We start from the raw sequence: 18,886 nt of genomic DNA on the forward strand, positions 1-18,886 counted from the left end.
TAGCTCCACTTCCTATCCAGCTCCCTGCCTGTAGTCTGGGAAAGCAGTTGTGGATGGTCCAAACCCTGGGAATCCTGGACCCATGTGGGAGATTGAGAAGAAACTCTTGGCTCCTGGCTTTGGATCAGCTCAGCTCTGACTGTTGCAGCCACTAGGGGAGTGAACCAGCAGATGGAAGCTCTTCCTCTCTGCATCTCCTCCTCTCTGTATATCTGACTTTCCAATAAAAATTAATGTGTTTTTAAAAAAATCTTGTACAATATATACAGACAAAAATGAATGAATGAATGAATGAATGAGACGCTGGGGTTCTGCACTCCAGAGACAACATAACTGAGCATGAGTATTGTTTGCATCATCAGTATTTACCTGTCCCGTCTCTACCCAGTACTCTGTGTATCCGCATGCTTGTTTGCTTGCCGCTGCACCGTACCCTTCAGCCTGCCCTTCAAGTCAGTATACCATAGGCTGTTATCACAGAAAATATTCACTGTTAAACTTAAGAGTCTGATAGTTCCATTGAAAAAATTTATACTGGTCACCTTAGGTTTGGGCTTTTTAACCTGCCAGAGTTTAATTCGCTGTTCCATGGAACTGCCCGATTTCTAAAAATGTCTTCATGCTGTGGCCACATACAACACCAATAAAATCAGAACTGGGCTAGAACTCAGGCAATCAAGGCACTTTTTCTAATATCCACAAGTGATTCCAGTGTGCAGCCAAGACCGGGATCCACGAGCTAGATGCCGTCATTCATTACAAGTTCCACATCTGGAGACGATAAGCTTCTGCTGTGCTTAGTAGCACTACATCCTGAAAGTCTGACACTGGCCCAATTTCAAAGAATGGTCATTCATAAATATGTATAAATGTTCCATTTTACATTGGCAAGGAGCAAATGATCTCCCTCTAAACTAGGCATAAACTACCATCCTCTACTCTTAAAAAGAAGAAATTCTGAGAGACATACATGGACGGAACAAAACTGGATCCCAGAGCTTTCACAGAGCCTGCATTTATTCTGCCCAAGGAGATGTTTGTTTCTCAGAGCAATTTTGCTACCTTTGAGTGAGATATGTACTATTATACTCATATTGCTTGAGATTTGAGATGAAAGACCTAGTTGCTATTTTTCTTATTTTTGAAGCTGTAACAAAAGTGCATCTTCTTAACTTTTACAGAAGCCCACACTGCTTATTCACTGTGTCCCCAGGCCTTCTGCCCTATCTTGCTGAAAATGTGCTTTTGAGCTAGCACGACTCTATTGCACACTCTCGGTGCTAAGAATTACTCTCAGCAACAACATTTGAAAGAATTTCAGATGCAGACAACCTGAATCTAATGTTAATGAAATTAAACAGTGTTTACTAATAGTGCTATTTTACTTAGGGAAATGTCTGATTGGAGTTGAAAAATTCTACACATACATGAGACCACTTCACAAGGTTTGTGAGAACTGGGCACTGAGTTCTGTAGGTTAAGCCTCTGGTTTGTAACACCCACATGTCATGTTGGAGTGCCAGTTCAAATCCCAACCACTCTGCTTTTGATTGGACTTCATGCTAATGCTAACTGAGACAGTAGATGGCGGCTCAGGTACTTGAGCCCCTGCCACCCACACGGAGACACGGAAGGAGTTTCAGGCTCTTGGATTTATCCTGGCCAAGCCCAGGCAGGCATCGGGGGAATGAGTCAACAGATCAAAGATACTTCCCTCTGTGTGTTTGTCTTTCAAGTAGATAAAAACAAAATACTTTTAAAAATTAGTCAATATTTTTTTAATTTCATTCAAAATGGAATTCAAAGGCAAGTTTAACTTTTCTGCAAAATAAGTTTTTAAACATGTGCATAGTATTTTCTGAATATACTGTTCTCCACACACTTTTACATCACTCTTTATAGAACCAACATAGAAAGTCTGGAAAGTATTATTAAATGAATTCAAAATGCCTAAGAAATTCTAGTAAAGAAGTGGCTTTGTCCTTGGCTGAATTCTCAACACGAGCACCCTCTCTCCCTTTTCAGTCCTAGGAAAGGCCAGTTCACAGCTCTTCTACCAAGGGTTCTCTGTGGAAAAGCCTGAAGGAAGCAAAGGAGGTCGTAGCCAGCAAACTGAAGCTCCCGCAGCACAAAGATCGCAAACCACATTCAACAGAGTTCAAAAGTAACTCCGCATGAGATGAGTCTTCTCTCTCCTATTCATGAAATGGACAGATTCATTCAGCATCCTTCTGTGGAACGCCTACTATGTCGATGCACTGTACTATGTGCTGGAGATGAAATTACAGCAGTCTCGGTCCTGCTAGGTCTGGTAAAGGGAACGAAATTAAACTACTTGTCACAACCAGCTTTTCCGTTACAGCAGTGATGTGCTATGAGACGGCAACAGAGAGCGGTTGGAAAGCATAGTCCGAGCTGATCTCATCTGGGAAATCAAAAAAAAGACATCTTTACAAAATGGGGTTTTGCTCTGGGATCGGAGAGATGCTTAGAAAGTTAGCTGAGCGAAGAAGGAATGACCTTAGTGGGCAAGGAACATGAGAGTGAGAGTAGCTGGGGTGCAAGGGCCTGGGGCGCTGGTGGGGTAGACGGGCACTGGGAGAGCAGAGAGCTGTTCTCCACACGTTGGGGCTGGGACCAAAGCCGTCAGCCCCTCAGCAAGCAGGCAGGCAGACATGCGGCTGCGTGAGGCGGAGGCAGCAATGTGGCGATGGAGCCCTCAGCGTGCTCTCACCAACTCAAGTTGGAGCCGTGCACACAGATGAAGCCATGTCACACTAAGTCACGGGATTTCAACTAAAAATCCAAATACTCCTCTGAAACTGACAGTTTTCACTTATAATAACACCAAACACACATGCTAAAAGGAAGGTACTCTAAGTAAATACAAAATATGGCACACAGTATGAAGAGACAAACTGCAGTTTTTCATCTTTGTTTTGACAGAGGAGAGATAGGACGTTGTGATTACAAATGCAATCACTAATAACAATGACTGTGGTCCAAGGAAGAAAAACCTGGCTCTTCTGTGCAGCAAAATTAAACAAGGAGCTGCCCTGGATGAACCCTGAATCTACGGGTAGGGAGATATTTTCATCATCCTATTAGTCTCAGAGCACACATTAGGCAAAGAGCGGGAAAGACAATTGGGAGAATGAGATAGCAGAGGAAAATTAATTACAATTATGGAAATGTAGGCTCAAACAACAAAGCCTTAAATTTGTACCACATGCCTAGGAGAAAATAATTCTCATTAAATAACCACTTAAAACATGAAAAAAGTCTGCAAATCTGAAGAAGTTGACTGTTAGACACTTTATTCCTCCTAATAGAGTAATTAGGAAATTGGTATTCCCGAGCCTGGTACGGTGGCCCGGCAGCTGAAGTCCTCACCTTGCACGCACCGGAATCCCATATGGGCACCAGTTCTAATCCTAGCAGCCCCGCTTCCCATCCAGCTCCCTGCTGTGGCCTGGGAAAGCAGTCAAGGATGGCCCAAAGCCTTGGGACCCTGCACCTGCATGGTAGATCCAAAAAAGCTCCTGGCTCCTGGATTCAGACCAGCGCAGCTACAGCCACTGCGGTCACTTGGGGAGTGAATGATCGGACGGAAGATCTTCCTCTCTGTCTCTCCTCCTCTCTGTATATCCGGCTTTCCAATAATAATAAAATCTTTTTAAACATTAAAAATATTTTTTAAATGTTTAAAAAGAAAATTGGTATTCCCAAGCATAAAGGAGGAACAGAATCAAACACCTTTTGTTTGGCAAGCCTCCCAGAAACCGCTGGTTTAAAAGAAAGAATCTGAGAGTGTAATGGAAAAGGTCAGCCAAGGACCTCACTTGAAGGTAAGAGGTCTGTCAGTCAAGTCAGTCTGCCAGCTTCAAAAAACAAGCAATGTTATTCCTCACCCACCTGGCTTCCCGCGCATGCAGACCCTCAATTTGCCATGTCCCAAAACACATTACAGTACCTTTCAGCCCTCCGTGGTGACAAGATGTTAATGACCAAACATGGAAAGCATGGTAGAGCCATCAGAGGGACTCCCTTTCGAATAAGGCTCCCAGTGAAGAAGACGTTGAACGTTTCAATACAGACTTAATTACTCCAGACTAGTTGCTTGGCTATACCAATATAGCTACACAACTTCATAGGAAGCCAACATGATTTACAAAAAATAATTAAAATAAAATAAAAACAGAAAAGCATCAGCACCTTTAGATGCACAGGTATTGTGACACAGTTAAGCCACTGCCTGGAACACCCACATCCCTTATCCAAGGGCCTTGTCTGGATCCAAGCTACTCTACTCTTCCAATCCGCATTCTGCTGGAAGGCACCAGGGGATGGTTCAGGTGCTTCAGTGCTTGTCATCTACACAGGGGACCCAAAGTTCTAGGCTCCTGTCTGCAAACCTGGCCAGCCCTAACACTGATGGGCATCTGCAAAATGAGCCAGCCAATGGAGGATCTTTCTTTCCCTCTCTCTCTCTCTGGAGACATTAAGTCACTCTGATCTAAAATGCTAGTGGGCAGGGAACTGACTGAAGTGGCTCTAGAGGAATCTAGGAATTGTCAGGTGTCAGGAAGATGGGATTCCAGCCACTGCAAAGCACATTCCCAGGGTAGGAACTGTGGCAGAGGTCTGGAGTCCTGCTTCAGATTTCTGCATCCCTCACCAGAACACTGGGTCAAGGCCTGAAGACTCCGTATTTCCACTCCAGCTCTCTGTGAATACTTCTGGGTCTGGGGCACCCATATGAGAGATCTGGATGGAGGTCCTAGTTCCTGCCTTCAGCCTGAGCCAGCCCTGGCTGTTGCAGGGATATTTGAGGAAGGAATCAGTAGACAGGAATTTCCTCCCAACCACCAGTAATCTCTGCCGTTCAGGTAAAGATGCTTAAGCTCAATCTCTAAGCCCTTCTGTTGTACATACAATTCAAGGGCCCAGAGGGACAAAGATATCACTCCAGAAAACCAAAGACACACCTCTCACCTCTACAGAGACAGGGACAAAGAGCTAGAGAATGACTGAATTTCTTAAGACAGACACTTGTGGAGGTTACCACTGTAGAACAGCATCCAGCAAACGGCATTTCACACCCTATCCTTTCTTCCACAGTGCTCGGCAATCTACACAGCTGAAGAAACACAGAGATAAGTAAAAGGGTAGCCGGCCCCTGGCCATAGGGAAGTGTGACCGAGAAGTGAGGCTGGAGGGAGACAGCAGGTGCTCTCTCAAGAGACCATGGTAACAGAGGGTGCAGAATGAAAATGAACACCTGGGGACATGACAGGTGGCACAGCAAAGTAACCCTCCACCTGTGGCACCAGCATCCCATGTGGATGCCAGTTCATGCCCTAGCTGCTCCATTTTCAATCTAGCTCCCAACTTACGGACTGGGAAAGCAGTAGAGGGTGGCCCGAAGCTTTGGGCCCCTGCACCCACACAGGAAGCCAAGAGGAGATTGCTGGCTCCTGACCAGTCCAGCTCTGGCTGTAGCAGCAATTTGGGGAGTGAGCCAGTTGATAGAATAATTCTCTGTGTCTCCTGTCCCCACCTCTACAACTCTTACTTGTAAGTAAAATAAATAAACAAACAAATCAATCAAAAGAGTGAGGAAAGGAAGGAAGGAGAAAGGGAGGGAAAGAGGGAGAAGGGGAGGGAGAGAAAGCAGAAATTCCAGCTATAGGCAGCTACCTAGGCTGCCTTATACAACCTTGCACAGTGTTCCACTGCTGGGAGAAAAGTAGCTAATAGCTGGCAGGCATTCTGGGCCTATATAGGGGTGGCTGCACCAGGTTGTAGCATCCACTGGTGAGAGCCAGAATGGGTGCAAGCTGATCAGGTTAGGCCACAATACCTGCCATTGAGTGCCAGGATTGCAGGGGCAGGGCAGTGTGTCATGCTTGGTTGCAACATCTGCCAGCACACATGAGATCCAGGGCTGGGAGCAGGCTTGGTGGAGAAACATGAGGAACTCCCCTGCTAGGCTACAACTTCCACTGGTGAGCACTAGAGCTGAAGCTGGGGATAAGCCAGGATAGCTCAGTTCACAGCACACACTGGCATAAGCAAGAGCCAGGACAGGGTGCAGACAAGGCCAGAATGGACTGCAAAATTTGCCAGTTCACATGAGGGTGGGGACCGGGCCAGGCTGGGTTGCTATTGTACCCATCAATGAGCTGGGACTGAGCTAGGCTGAACCAGGCTGCAGCACCTGCCAGTGAATGCCAAGACTGGGGGATAGGCCATGCCAAGACTGTGCCACAGCACCTACCTGTATGTACGTGCAAGACCCAGGACTGGGAGTGGCCCTGGTAGGGGAACTCTACGGACTTTCCTTCTAGCCTATTGCTTTCACTGGTAAGCATAAGAGCTTGGTCAGGGGATGAACCAACCAGGCAGGACTGCAACACACATCATCTGGCATGTGGGGTGGGTATGGAGGAAGGACTGGCTGGGTTAGGCTGCCACACCCAGTGGCATACATAAGGACCAAAATGGGTACGGGCCAGTCAGGTTTGGTTGCAGGACCGACTGGCATGTGTGGTAGTGGGTGCAGAACTAGGTGTGAATCAAGGCAGACTGACCTGCAATATGCCCTAGCAGGCAAAGGATCCAGGGTTGGGAGCAGGCCTAGTAGGGGAACTGTGGTGCTCCCCTACTAGGCTGCAGCTCCTAGTGATGACAGTGAGAATCAGGGTTGGGGGTGGGCCAGACTGGGCAAAGAAGCATCACCCATTGACATATGTGGACTAGATCTGGAGGCAGGTCAGGCTGAGCTAAGCTGTGGCACCCATGGATGTGCATAAGAACCAGATGGGATGTAGGACAGGCCTGGCTAAGCCACGGCACATGCTGGCACCTGCAAAACTTGGGGATGGTTACAGGCCTGGTGGGGGATACTGGAAGTCACCCCAACTAGCCCACACACACACTGGTGAACACAAAGATTGGGTTTGTGGCAGGCTGAGCTGGGCTAGGCCACAGCATCTATCAGTTCATATGAGAGATGGGGCTAGGGCACATCTGACCAGGCAGCTGCATCCACCAGTATGTGCACTGGCTACTGCAGGTGATAGAGTGAAGCCTGACCCTAGACTGTACACACAAGAGTCAAGTCTGAGGTCACCCCAGATGATTTTGGGGGGGACTCTCCAACTAGATCACTAGACTCAAATCTCAGCCACAGGGAAAGTCAAAATATACATGGTCCAACCTTTGAGTGCATGAATCAGAACTGGGCTTCCTCAGTTGCTGATGCCCGTGCAGTGGCCAATAGCCCAGACAAGCTCAAGGGACATGACATCCAGCTCATGCAGGCCATAAGGAGACATCAGATGTCTTCTTGGAGACGGAAAGCAGAACATGTTGGACCACCTTCCTGGCCAAGCTTTACAACATGTTCCTGGGCCTGTGGAAGCACTAAGGCGGGCTTTTTCAGCCAACAGACCTTGCAAAGATTTTCTCAGCCCTGGAGAAACAAAACCAACAACTTTTCAGAACTACACAAACCACTCAATTAACAGCCTCAAAACATCCTTCTGCACATTGAAGTCTCTAGAGCATCGTCCAATGACGACCACCCTTGCCTAGCTACTGGTGCAGTTTACAGCAAAGAGCAGCTTTCTCCCATACCTGCCACCCCCCACGGTGGACACAGAAGAAAAAAAAATAAAAAAGAACTGAAACATTTGTCCCACCCACCTTCCTCCAGAACTCAGCCTCCCAACCCTAACTGGAGGTCCACATAGGCATGCATCCCTCAACAATGTAAACAATATTTAAAATAAATTTAAAATTTAAAAGAAAATAAAAAGTCCAGAGAACATGGAACCATATAGAGTCCTGATCACCGTTAACACCACAGCAGGTAAAAGGTATTCCCTGGGAGTGGAAGACCCTCAATCCCTGTCCTTCTTCCTTGAAGCAAAGCCTGGGGAGTGAGGCTATGAATCCCTCTCCAGTGGAAGGAACCATAGCAGAGACAGATAAAGCTCTTCTCTCGACTATTAACAGCAGCTCAAAGTGCATTCAAGAGGTAAGAACGGACATACAACTTAACAGAGTTTGCAATTAAAAAATGTAAAATGGATTGGACTCTCAATAACCAGAAGGAGCCATGAGGCAATCGAATCTACCCAAAATGTTGCAATGGGACAGAGTACTTTAAAGGCATTCATTTGAAGAAAAACACAATTTTGCATATAAGTTTTACTAAGTTGAGAATGCTGAACTGAGAACTGTTACATATATGCAAAGTTGTGTGCATGTGTGTCTGCTTAAACATGATTTGGGGTGCCCCCGGTCTTGGGGAGAACAGCTAGAACTGACAGACAAGCTTTCAGGACAAGTGTGATCATATTCAGAAGAGAAGAGAGGGGAAGTTCCGCCCCATCAGTATTCTCTGCTTACTACATGGAGGAATTTCATCTCTATCACCACGGGCACTTGGATTATCTCTCACATACACAGACTCAGGGAATGTGATTTAAAAAAAAATTATTGAAAAGGTAGATTTACAGAGAGAAGAAGAAACAGAAAAAGCTTCCATCCACTGGTTCACTCTCCAAATGGGCTCCATGGCCTGGAGTGAGCCGATCTGAAGCCAGGAGTTTCTTCCAGGTCTCCCAAGCGGGTGCAGGATCCCAAGGCTAGGGGCTATCCCCTGCTGTTTTCCCAGGTCATAAGCAGGGAGCTAGAGAGGAAGTGGAGCATCTGGGACACAAATGGCACCCATATGGGATGCTAGCACTTGAAAGTGGAAGACTAGCCTGTTGAGTCACAGCACCAGCCCCAAAGAATGTGGTGTTTTTAATCTTTATTTATTTGACCATTTACAACTAAAATATCACCACGGAGAAATTTTTTTTAAAAATACAAAAGTACTTTCATTTTAAATCAGATGCAGCTTTCCTCAGCAGTTTTCTCTATCACCCAGGAATTAAGAAATAGTCCACATTCCCAAAAGATTATAGAAAAGTTTATTTTACCCTAGCACACATTCAAGGTTATTTGCTTGTGTTCTAAACTAGACAGAAATACCGACTTTGGTAAAGCCTGAGTGAATAACTATGATTAGCCTTAAGGCAGGAAAAGGGTATGAATCAATTTAATCAGTCATCACATGCGATTCACCTTCTAGCTTCTATTAAAATGTAGGGCACATAAGAGCAGTAGGGAGAACCTAGCATTTCATAAATATTGACATTAGAAATGAGTTTAGAAGTCACCTGCCGAATGGCAGGGCCCAGGTTGCCTGGCCTGGGTCATTGGGGCTGCCTGTGAGAACCAATCCTCCTCAGTGGAAAGGATGGAGCAGTGGATGGCAGGCTCTGATATACATGGAGGGCATGGCAACCCGTTGGGGCCTGCTGAGGACATCTGGTACCACAGCAGAGGGAGGAGAACAGGACAAACTGGACAACTACCCCAGCCCAACAATGACAGCAGAAATCTGGGCGAATGGAGACTCTAAGGTGTACTATGTCAGCCAACAGACGTTGGAAGGGTTTCCTCATCCTTGGATCAGTGAGAGAGACAGCATTTCAGAACTACTGAAACTACCTGGGCAGAACTCTTGGTGTGTGCACCACATCAGGACCCTGGGTTGTCTCAGGAACCACCCCATCCCCTGGTACTGGAGCAGCTGGGAACTGCGTGTGGCTTCTCCCCTATTCCCCCCGCCACAATACCCCCATAAACAAGAACAGGAAATAAAAAATTGGAAACACTGATCACACACACTTTCCCTTAACCCTCAATTCTTCCCACCCTGATCAATTATATAATCATCTAAAATAGAAAGTAAAAATAAAAAAATAAGTCACCTGCCCTCAATGGAAAACCCAGCCTCATATGGAACATCTCACAAAAGCAACCCAGCCAGAGGACAGTCCCTAAAAATACCGCACACTGGCCAGGCCATGCTTTCCTTTGCCTAAACCTTTAAGGCCTGCCTCCTGAATCCTTGCAAGATGCATTAAAACATCACAAACCTAAGGGACGCCTGCCTTCTGCGCTTTTTGTCTAAGTAGCCATCACAGAAAGCAGAACTATAAATAAAATCCACTGGGTACTGTTACTTCCAGAATTCATTCTATTATAACTTATAAAATGTAAATGAATCAAGTGTATTTTCTCCCTTAGGGTCATTCTTTTTACTTTTATTTAAAAGTTCCCTCAATCTATCTTTGAAAAATTTTCCCTGCAGTATTCCTCTCTCAAAATCTAAAGATAATCCTTCTGATCTTAATAAACTCGCAAAACCTTGACTATCACTGTGTTAATAATTCTATGTGTGTTGGAATGTTCTAGAAGTGAATGTTTATAACATGACAAGTTGGGAAAGCTAAGCTTGGCCTCCAAAAAGAAATGCCACTTGGGGGCCAGATTTGTGGCTTTGCAGGTAAAGCAACACTAACATCCAATATGGGCATCAGTGCACATCCTAGCCACTCCATCTCTGATCCAGCTCATGCTTAATGGCGCCAGAAAAGCAGAAGATGATTCAAGGGTTTGGGCCCCTGCCACCCATGTGACTATGATGAGTGTCCTGGCTTCAGCCTGGCCCTGTCCTGGCTGTTGTGTCCATCTAGAAAGTAAACCAGCAGATGGAAGATCTCTCTCCCTCTCTGTAATTTTAACTTTCAAACAAATACATTCTTTACAAATGCCACTTTGTGGCCCAGCGTCATATCACAGCATCCTGCAATGGAATGCAATGATGATGGCTCCAGTAACCGGACTCTACTATTCAGGTCAAAGCTCTGGGATAAGTTTCCAGCTCCCGGCTTCAGCAAGGGATAGCCTGGCCACTGTGGATACTTAGGCAGTAGACTAGTGCATGGAGACTATCTTTTTCTGTCTGATTCTCAAATAATAGCTTTTTAAATCCATTTTAAATGTCATTGTCACATAAAATGCTAATACTGTCTCTAAATCACTAAAGCAGACAGGCCGCCCAAGTCCTAACTTAACTAATAGGCTGACCTAAACTAACTGGAACCCTAATTCACATTTACATAATTTCCTTCTCCTTTCGTATTTCCAAGTCAGGACCAGGCACTGTGCTGTCTTCCAGGGGAAATGCCAGCACTCCTCTTTTCTGAATACAACCACACGTGTCCTGAAGGCTGCTGTGGAAGTCCTAGAATGTGGGTTTACACACACACACTCCCCTCACCCAGTTGCTGTGTCTGTCCTAGAATGTGGGTGCTTCCAAGGTCAGGAAAAACCCAGCACACACACACACACACACACACACACACACATACACTTTCCAGTGTCTTGAAGGTAGGTGTGTCAGTTCTAGGCATTGAGGTCCTCATGGCCTTTCCTCCAAGGTCAGCAGGAACCCAGAAAACACACCATACACATTTCTCCCCCAGAGAAAAGGGTAGTATTTTTCCACAGCAATGTAATGCTAACTTCAGTTTACATGCAGAAAGCAATTTCAGCCATCGCCATCTTGCCAGCCTTCCACTCCCACATTCCTGGCCTGCTCCATACTCTACAGAACACTTCCACTATACCCATTTACCCATCCCAACATTCGACCACAGAGACCTCAAACACTGCTGCCAGCAGGGAACTCTGGAATCTGGCTCGATCCTCCATTTAAAAGCAGGAAATATGCTGGGATCAGCACCATAAAGTAGTAGGCAAGGCCTCTGCTTGGAGTTCTAGTCCCAGCTGCTCCACTTCCCATCCAGCTCCCTGCTTGTGGCCTGGGAAAGCAGTGTAGGATAGCCCCAAAGCCTTGGAACCCTGCAACCGTGTGGGAGACCTGGGTGTAGATCCTGGCCTCGCATCAGCTCAGCTCCCACCATTGTGGCTGTTTAGAGAGTGAATCAACAGAGAGATGCTTGCTTGCTCACTCTCTCCTTCTCTCTCTATAAATCTGCTTCTTAAATAAAATAGTCCATGTTTTTTTAAAAACGAAAGCATGGAACTCGAGGACCCTGGGAGTGGCACCAAGCTGCAGAATTCTCCATGGGAGCACGGCCCACAGAATCTCACCATGACCTACTTTCTGCTAAGAGGTAGCAGTCCAGTTTCTTCTCCGCATGTCCAACAAGGCTTGTGGTCAGCAAGCAGAGGTCGGAGAGAGGTCATTTATTGCTTAGTCAATCACTAGATCAATTTGTTTCATTAAAAGGCTTTTTCTGAGACAATATAAAGGTGCACCTAAGGCAAGTTTTTTGAAAAGACATACAACACAGAGGCATGAATCTGTCATAGCGGATAAGACATTGCTTAGCAGGAGAAGCACTGTGGCACAATGGAATACGCTGTCACTTTGGATATGTGCATTCTGTGTGCCTGTTCAAGTCCTGGGGCCACTCGGCACTTGCGGTCCAGCTTTCTGCTGACAGGGCTGCAAAATAATGGACAGTAACCCAAGAGCACAGATTCCTGCCACTCTCATGGGAGACTCAGATGACATTCCTGGCTCCTGCTTTGGCCTCAGGCCCGGGCCTGGCTGTTGTAAGCACTTAGGGAGAGTGAACCAGTAGACAGAAAGCTCTCTAATCTCTGCTCCTCCTCTCCTGGCCTCTCCTCTGCTGTCTCTCTCTCTCTCTTTCCCTCTTTATCTTTCTGTCACTTTGCCTTTCAAATGAATAAATTTTTTAAATTTTTTAAAAAAAAGTCGTTTGGGATGCTCATATCTTAGAACATCTGGGTTCAACTCAGCTCTACTTCCAACTCCAGTTTCCAGCTGATATGCCTTCAGGGAGGCAGTAATGATGGTTCAGACCCCGTCACCCAGTTTGTACATCCAGAATGAGCGTTCCTGGCTCCTGGCTCCATCCTGGCCAGATCTCAGCTACAGTGGTATTTAGGGAAGGAACCAGCAACTGGAAGATAACACTTTCTCTCCCCCACTTACTGCCTTTCAAATAAAATGAAAAAAAATTACACATTTTTGAAAGACATACTATATAAGCTCCAGCTGCAGGCAACTGCCTAGGCTGCCTCGTACCTAGGCAACTATTACACTGCTGGGAGAAAAGCAGTCAGCAGCTTATGGCATTCTGGGCCTAGTTAATGCCAAATTTGTATTAACTATACCAGTGTGCCAACATAGTTGCCTATTTTTTTTCTTTAAAAATAAGTGGGGAAGGCAGGGAATTCTTGGCCAGGACATACTACCCTGGCCCCTAGACAGGGAATAGGGGCTACAGATTACCCAGGAAATGAGGTCTGGAAATGTATTGAAGTGGGAGCAGCTGAGGACATGTTTGACATGGAAGGAATTAGTTCTGGAGTTCTGGAGTCTTCCATGAACCAGGCCATTGCATTTGCAAGTAGGTAAGGGAGCTGAGACAGAATGGTTTATAAGGGGAAGCTGGAGGGAATGTGTGGGTCAGGCCAAGGCCCCTACCCACATGGGAGACCTGGCTGGCTAAACAGCAACGCCTGCCACCCACTGGCATACACAAAAGCTGGGGCTGGGAAGGCACAGCTGGCTGGACTAGGCTACAGCAGCTGCCAGTGAGAACGGAGATTGGAGATGAGCCATCCCAGCACACCAAGACCCAGGACTGGGAATGGACCTGGTAAGGGAATAATGGAGACTCTCCCACTGGGCTTCAAGTTACACTTCTGAGTGTAAGAGTCAGGGCTGTGGGTAGACTGGGCTGGGCATGGCCACAGCACCCATCAGCATGCATGTGGGCTGGGCCTGGGAGGGTCGGACTGGGCTAGGTTCCTGCATGCACTGGCAAACACGAGAGCCAGAATGGATGTAGCCAGGCAAGGCCACAGCACCTGTCATGTCACATGAGAGCCAAGTTTGGAGGTGGGCCAGGATGTGCTAGGTTGTAACACCATTGGTGAGAGCCGAATGGGTGTAGGCCAGTCAGGCTAGGCTGCAATATCTGCCATTGAGCGCCAGGACTGGGGAGCTAGCCATGTCAAATCTGAGCAGCACCAGCTGGCACATGCAAGATTCACTGCTGGATGAGGGCCTGTTGGGGAACTTGGGAAACTTCCATGATAGGCCACAACTCCTGCTGGTGAGCAAACAAACTGGGGCTAGGAGCACCATAGCCGCTGCAGTGAAGTAGCAGTAACAGAAACACTAATAGCAGGGGCTTACCTAGGTCTCTTGGGGCTGTAGAACTGTGAGTAAAAGTCCAAATTGTTTTCAAGAGACCATCCCTACCATCAGCAATGGGGCCAAGGATATGCCTCATGAACTACAAGATAGCACAGAAAAAAGCTGTTGCATCTTTATGTTCATCGACTATTTTAGCCCAGAGTCCTCATCTTGATGTACCTCTTTTGCCCTGGGAACACAGCTTACATCTGTACATGCAAGGATTCTGCCTCACACAGTTTGCTTGGTTATGTAAGGAGAGTCATCAACATAAATAAGGTAAGGCCACATTGGTAGGCAAACCATGGTTACGTCACACTCTGGGCGCTGCTCCAAAATAATCCTGACGTCTCTGACATGCGGCACCCTAGTCTCAGGCAGACAAGGTAGCACAGTGGCCCAACAGCTGCCTGCAGTGATGGTACCCAAGATCAGAGTGCCTAGCATCACCATCCACCTCCACTTCCTCTTCAGCTTCCTGCTAATACATCTGGAGGCAGCAGATAATGGCTCAAGTACTTGGGTCCTACCAATCACCTGAGAAACCCAGAGGGAATGGCTCCTGGCTCCTGCTCGGGCCAGCCCTGGTTGTGGCCATTTGGGGAGGGAATCAGCAGGCAGAAGCTCTCTCGCTCGCTCTCGGTGTGTGGCTGTGAATTCCGTCACTGTATCTGTAACTCTTTCAAATAATCTTTTAAAATAAACTTTTTCTTTAAATTTATGAAATTCTCAATATTATGAGTACTCCCCCAATCAAAGGTCTACCAAGACTTCTCCCAACTTTCCATTGTTAAAGGGATTTCTATCCTGTTTTTAAAGATGTGTTTTTATTTGAAAAGAAGATTTTACAGAGAGAGAAGCAGAAATAGAGGATCTTCCATTTGCTAGTTCACTCCCAAAATGGTCACAACAGCCAGAGCTGAGCCAGTCTGAAGCTGGGAGCCAGGAGCTTCTTCCGAGTCCCCCACATGGACACAGGGATCCAAGGACTTAGGCCACAAGAGGAAAGCCGGGTCAGATGTAGAGCAGCTGGCCACAAACAGGTGCTCACAGGATGTCAGCGTTTGCAGTCAGGGCCCCTGTGCACCACCATGCTGGCCCCAGGAGTTACCGTCTTAAAGTTTCTCAAGAATTGAAAAGAGCAGACAGATTCTTCCTTGAATTACAATCCATCCTCGTCAGACACAGAAACCAAAAACTACGTATTACACTATCATAAATACTTAAAGCCATCACAATAGAATCAGAATTCTAGTTGGCTTTTAGCCTTCCAATATTGGGAGAACTTAAGAATCTCTAAATCCTTTCCAAAGAGTAATTATTCATGGGGAGGTTGTGGAGCAGGTAAGCAATTCACATTTTAAGTACTATACTGCCCCCTGGTGTTGTCTTGTGTTTAATTAAAAGCTCACAGCAATTTCTCAGAATAGAAATTCAATAGAAATTCAATAGAAACTCAGAAATCAGAACAAAAGAGACCTCATAACTCTTCAAAATTAGCATTTTCATTTCACTGAGGAAAGAATTGGGTTTCTGGAGGATAACACAATTTGTTCCAGATCACACACATTGCTGTCTATCCACACAGCAAGTACTGTTGAATGGAACTTAACCTAAGAGCGTGCATTTCCCGGCTGATGGAGAAGAGCCATGGTGGGGTGTGGATGCTGGACGGATCATTTCAAATTTCCTCCGCACTGCCGTTATCCCCAGTTTCCCATCCATAAGAAAGTTCAATACGATCAATTGAAAAAGCACTGAAGAGGTTCAGTGCCAGTGTTCATTCACCAAGCCCTTCCTTATGTGCTGCAATATAGGAACATTAGCATTCTGGTTAGTAATACAACCTTTTTTTTAAGATTTATTTTTATTGAACAATTGGGTATACAGAGACGAGGAGAGACAGAGAGAAAGATCTTCTGTCTGTTGATTCACTCCCCAAGTGGCTACAATGGGCAGAGCTGTGTCGATCTGGAGCCAGGAGCTCGAAGCCTCCTCCAGGTCTCCCACACGGGTGCAGGGTCCCAAGGCTTTGGGCTGTCCTTGACTGCTTTCCTAGCCCACAGGCAGGGAGCTGGATGAGAAGTGGGGCCACCAGGATTAGAACTGACGCCCATATGGGCTCAAGGCGCATGCAAGGGAAAGACTTTAGCCACTAGACTACCATGCCAGGCCCAGTGAAACAACTTTAAAAGACAAAGAAACTTATTTTCACATTATCAGAACCTTTGAAACATCCAGCTAAAAGGCATGCTAAAATAACCAGGATAATAATACAATCAATGCAATTGAATCTGGATTTTCTTTTAATTGGCATAAAATGAAGCTCAGAAAAATAAACCTGGATCTAGTGCTAAGCTAGTACCCACATCTCCACTGGGAACACCACACCAGGTCAAGCTCAGCAAAGCCAGCCCGCAAAGGGGAAGGCAGGAATTCCCACTGACCTTACTAAAACTTAGCCACGGGGAGAGACCGTTGGCACGATGGCCAAGAGGCCAGCAGGACACTCACTTCCCATGTCAGAGTGCCTGAGGCCAGTCCTGATGGACCCTCAAGTCCAGCTCCCTGCTCCCTGAGATGCAGTGATGGGGACCCATCACGGTCCCTGTCACCCAGTGGGACATCTACATGGAATTCCTGGCATTTAGGGAGTGAGCCAGTGACAAAAGGTCTTTCTATGGCTCTAGCTCTCACTACATCTTTCAACTAAAAAAATTAAAATTCAAAACTTAATAACAACAATTAGTTCGCAATTTGTCAGCATAAGTGGCCTTTCTTCCTCTGGAAAATGAAGTCACCCTTTGGCAAGGTGGTACAATGAATGGTGGAAGTATACTGTAAACTCTGAAATATTTAATAAGGCTGCTTGCTACCATCAGTTTAAAGCAATCGTACTCCTCACTGGGGATGGAAACCAGCATTAGCAAACAAAGCTGCTTGGGCCCTGCTCCGCAAAAAAACAAAACTCTCTCTTCTCTACTTTTCCTTCAGCTTCTGATGGAGTTTACTGCAAAAAGTCGGCTGCTACAGAAACCTTCGACTCTTAAATAAATTCTACTCAGCAGAGTCCTGACAGGATTGACAGAGCTTATCCCTGACAGTCCACCACAACACAGAGGAGGCAACTAACATTGATCACTCTGTGATCCGCAGCTTCGCTAATCCATGCTGACAGTGCCGGCTGCGTGCGGAGCACTGCTCTGCTCTGTTTTTATATGTGGCCTGACCCACAGATAAGAGTTAAAGCACCCGAGGACAGCAAAAAAAAATGACCGGACTTCTTGTCACTACACAAGTAGCTGTTCACGCCTGAATCTGGGAGGTATATATCACTGTGGCAGCCAGCACTGAGCAGGAATCCACAAACACGAGACCAAAAACCTCACAGAAAATTTGCGTTTGAAAAAAAAATCATTATGGCTGGATTTTCGTTTTCTGTGCCACTTTCCATCAAGTTCATTAGTTGACCATTCACCATGATCCTGGCGGAAAATGAAGGCAAACAACAGGAAGGAGTATTACAGGAGCGTGGTGGGTGCTAGGAGAGAGGAAGTACTGACGTAGACCATTAGAGAAAGACAGAAAAGTAACAATGCTGTCAGGGTTGCTGAGGTGGACCACACAGCTTACAGCTGCGGCTTCTTCAGCAATTAACCGGAAATTAACTCAAGCTCTTGGCTCAACCCAACAACCATGCTATATTTGCATCTAGAATATTAACATAAAAAGACTGTCAGAAACAAAGATCCAGCAACTGAAATAGACAGCTCACCGTGGAACACACTGTTATCGACCAGAAAGTGTCTGCGGTACTGCACACGGTTCTTTTTCTCCAAGTTGCAGTAACTCATTGTCAGAAGATTCCTGGCACAGCACCAACACCAAACTGCCCTGTCGAGAGAGAGAAGGAGACAAACGTGAGGAAACAGCAGCCACGTGCTCACGCGGGCAGCACGATGCCACTGGCTGCCAGCATTGCAGGGCAACACAGCTTCTCTACACCCGGGGCTACAACCCCCCAGCACTCAGAAACTTCCCCCAAGTCCTCCCGGAGGGAGGAATGTCATGTAGCATGCCAAACAGTCACTTCTTTTTAAAAATTTTATTTTATTTTTATTGGAAAGTCAGATATACAGAGAGGAGGGGAGAGAGAGAGGAAGATCTTCCATCCGATGATTCACTCCCCAAGTGAGCCGCAACGGGCCGGTTCTGTGCCCATCCGAAGCCAGGAACCAGCAACCTCTTCCAGGTCTCCCACATGGGTGCAGGGTCCCAAGACATTGAGCCATCCTCAACTGCTTTCCCAGGCCACAGGCAGGGAGCTGGATGGAAAGTGGAGCTGCTGGGATTAGAACCAGCGCCCATATGGGATCCCGGTGTGTTCAAGGCAAGGATTTTAGCTGCTAGGCCACACCACCGGGCCCCAAACAGTAACTTCTTAGACAATACCTTCCACAGCTCAGAGTTAACTGTCTCCAGGGAAAATACAGGCACACTTTAGAGAACTCATCAAAAATGAAATTGAAAGATCACTTCATTCTGGTGTTAAAAAAATATTTTAGAATACAATCTTTTTTGAAAGCTTTGTTTTTGGAAATACAGAATTGCAAAGAGAGAGGGAGAGCCAGAGGAAAACAGGATAACGCTTCCAGTTGCTGGTTCACTCCCCAAATGGCTCAGCAGCCAGAGCTGGACGAGACTATGGCCAAGAGTCAGGAGCTTCTTCCAGTATCCAACATGGATGCCTGTGCCCCAAGGACTTTGGCCACTTTTCAC

The 18,886-nt window shown here is 46.4% G+C and overlaps 1 protein-coding gene across 1 annotated transcript in view; it reads right to left on the reverse strand.

Moving 5' to 3' along the window:
- PLCH1 (phospholipase C eta 1) overlaps positions 1 to 17,997 on the reverse strand; it is a 195,290-nt gene extending 177,293 nt beyond the window's left edge. The window contains exon 1 of the mRNA XM_058661468.1: positions 17,883 to 17,997. Within this exon, the coding sequence (XP_058517451.1) occupies positions 17,883 to 17,961 (79 nt within the window). The 5' untranslated portion in view covers positions 17,962 to 17,997. The remainder of the gene's footprint in view (positions 1 to 17,882) is intronic.
- Positions 17,998 to 18,886: the final 889 nt, after the last annotated feature.

This window comes from Ochotona princeps, chromosome 3 (assembly GCF_030435755.1).
Source record: "Ochotona princeps isolate mOchPri1 chromosome 3, mOchPri1.hap1, whole genome shotgun sequence".
Taxonomy (NCBI): domain Eukaryota; kingdom Metazoa; phylum Chordata; class Mammalia; order Lagomorpha; family Ochotonidae; genus Ochotona; species Ochotona princeps.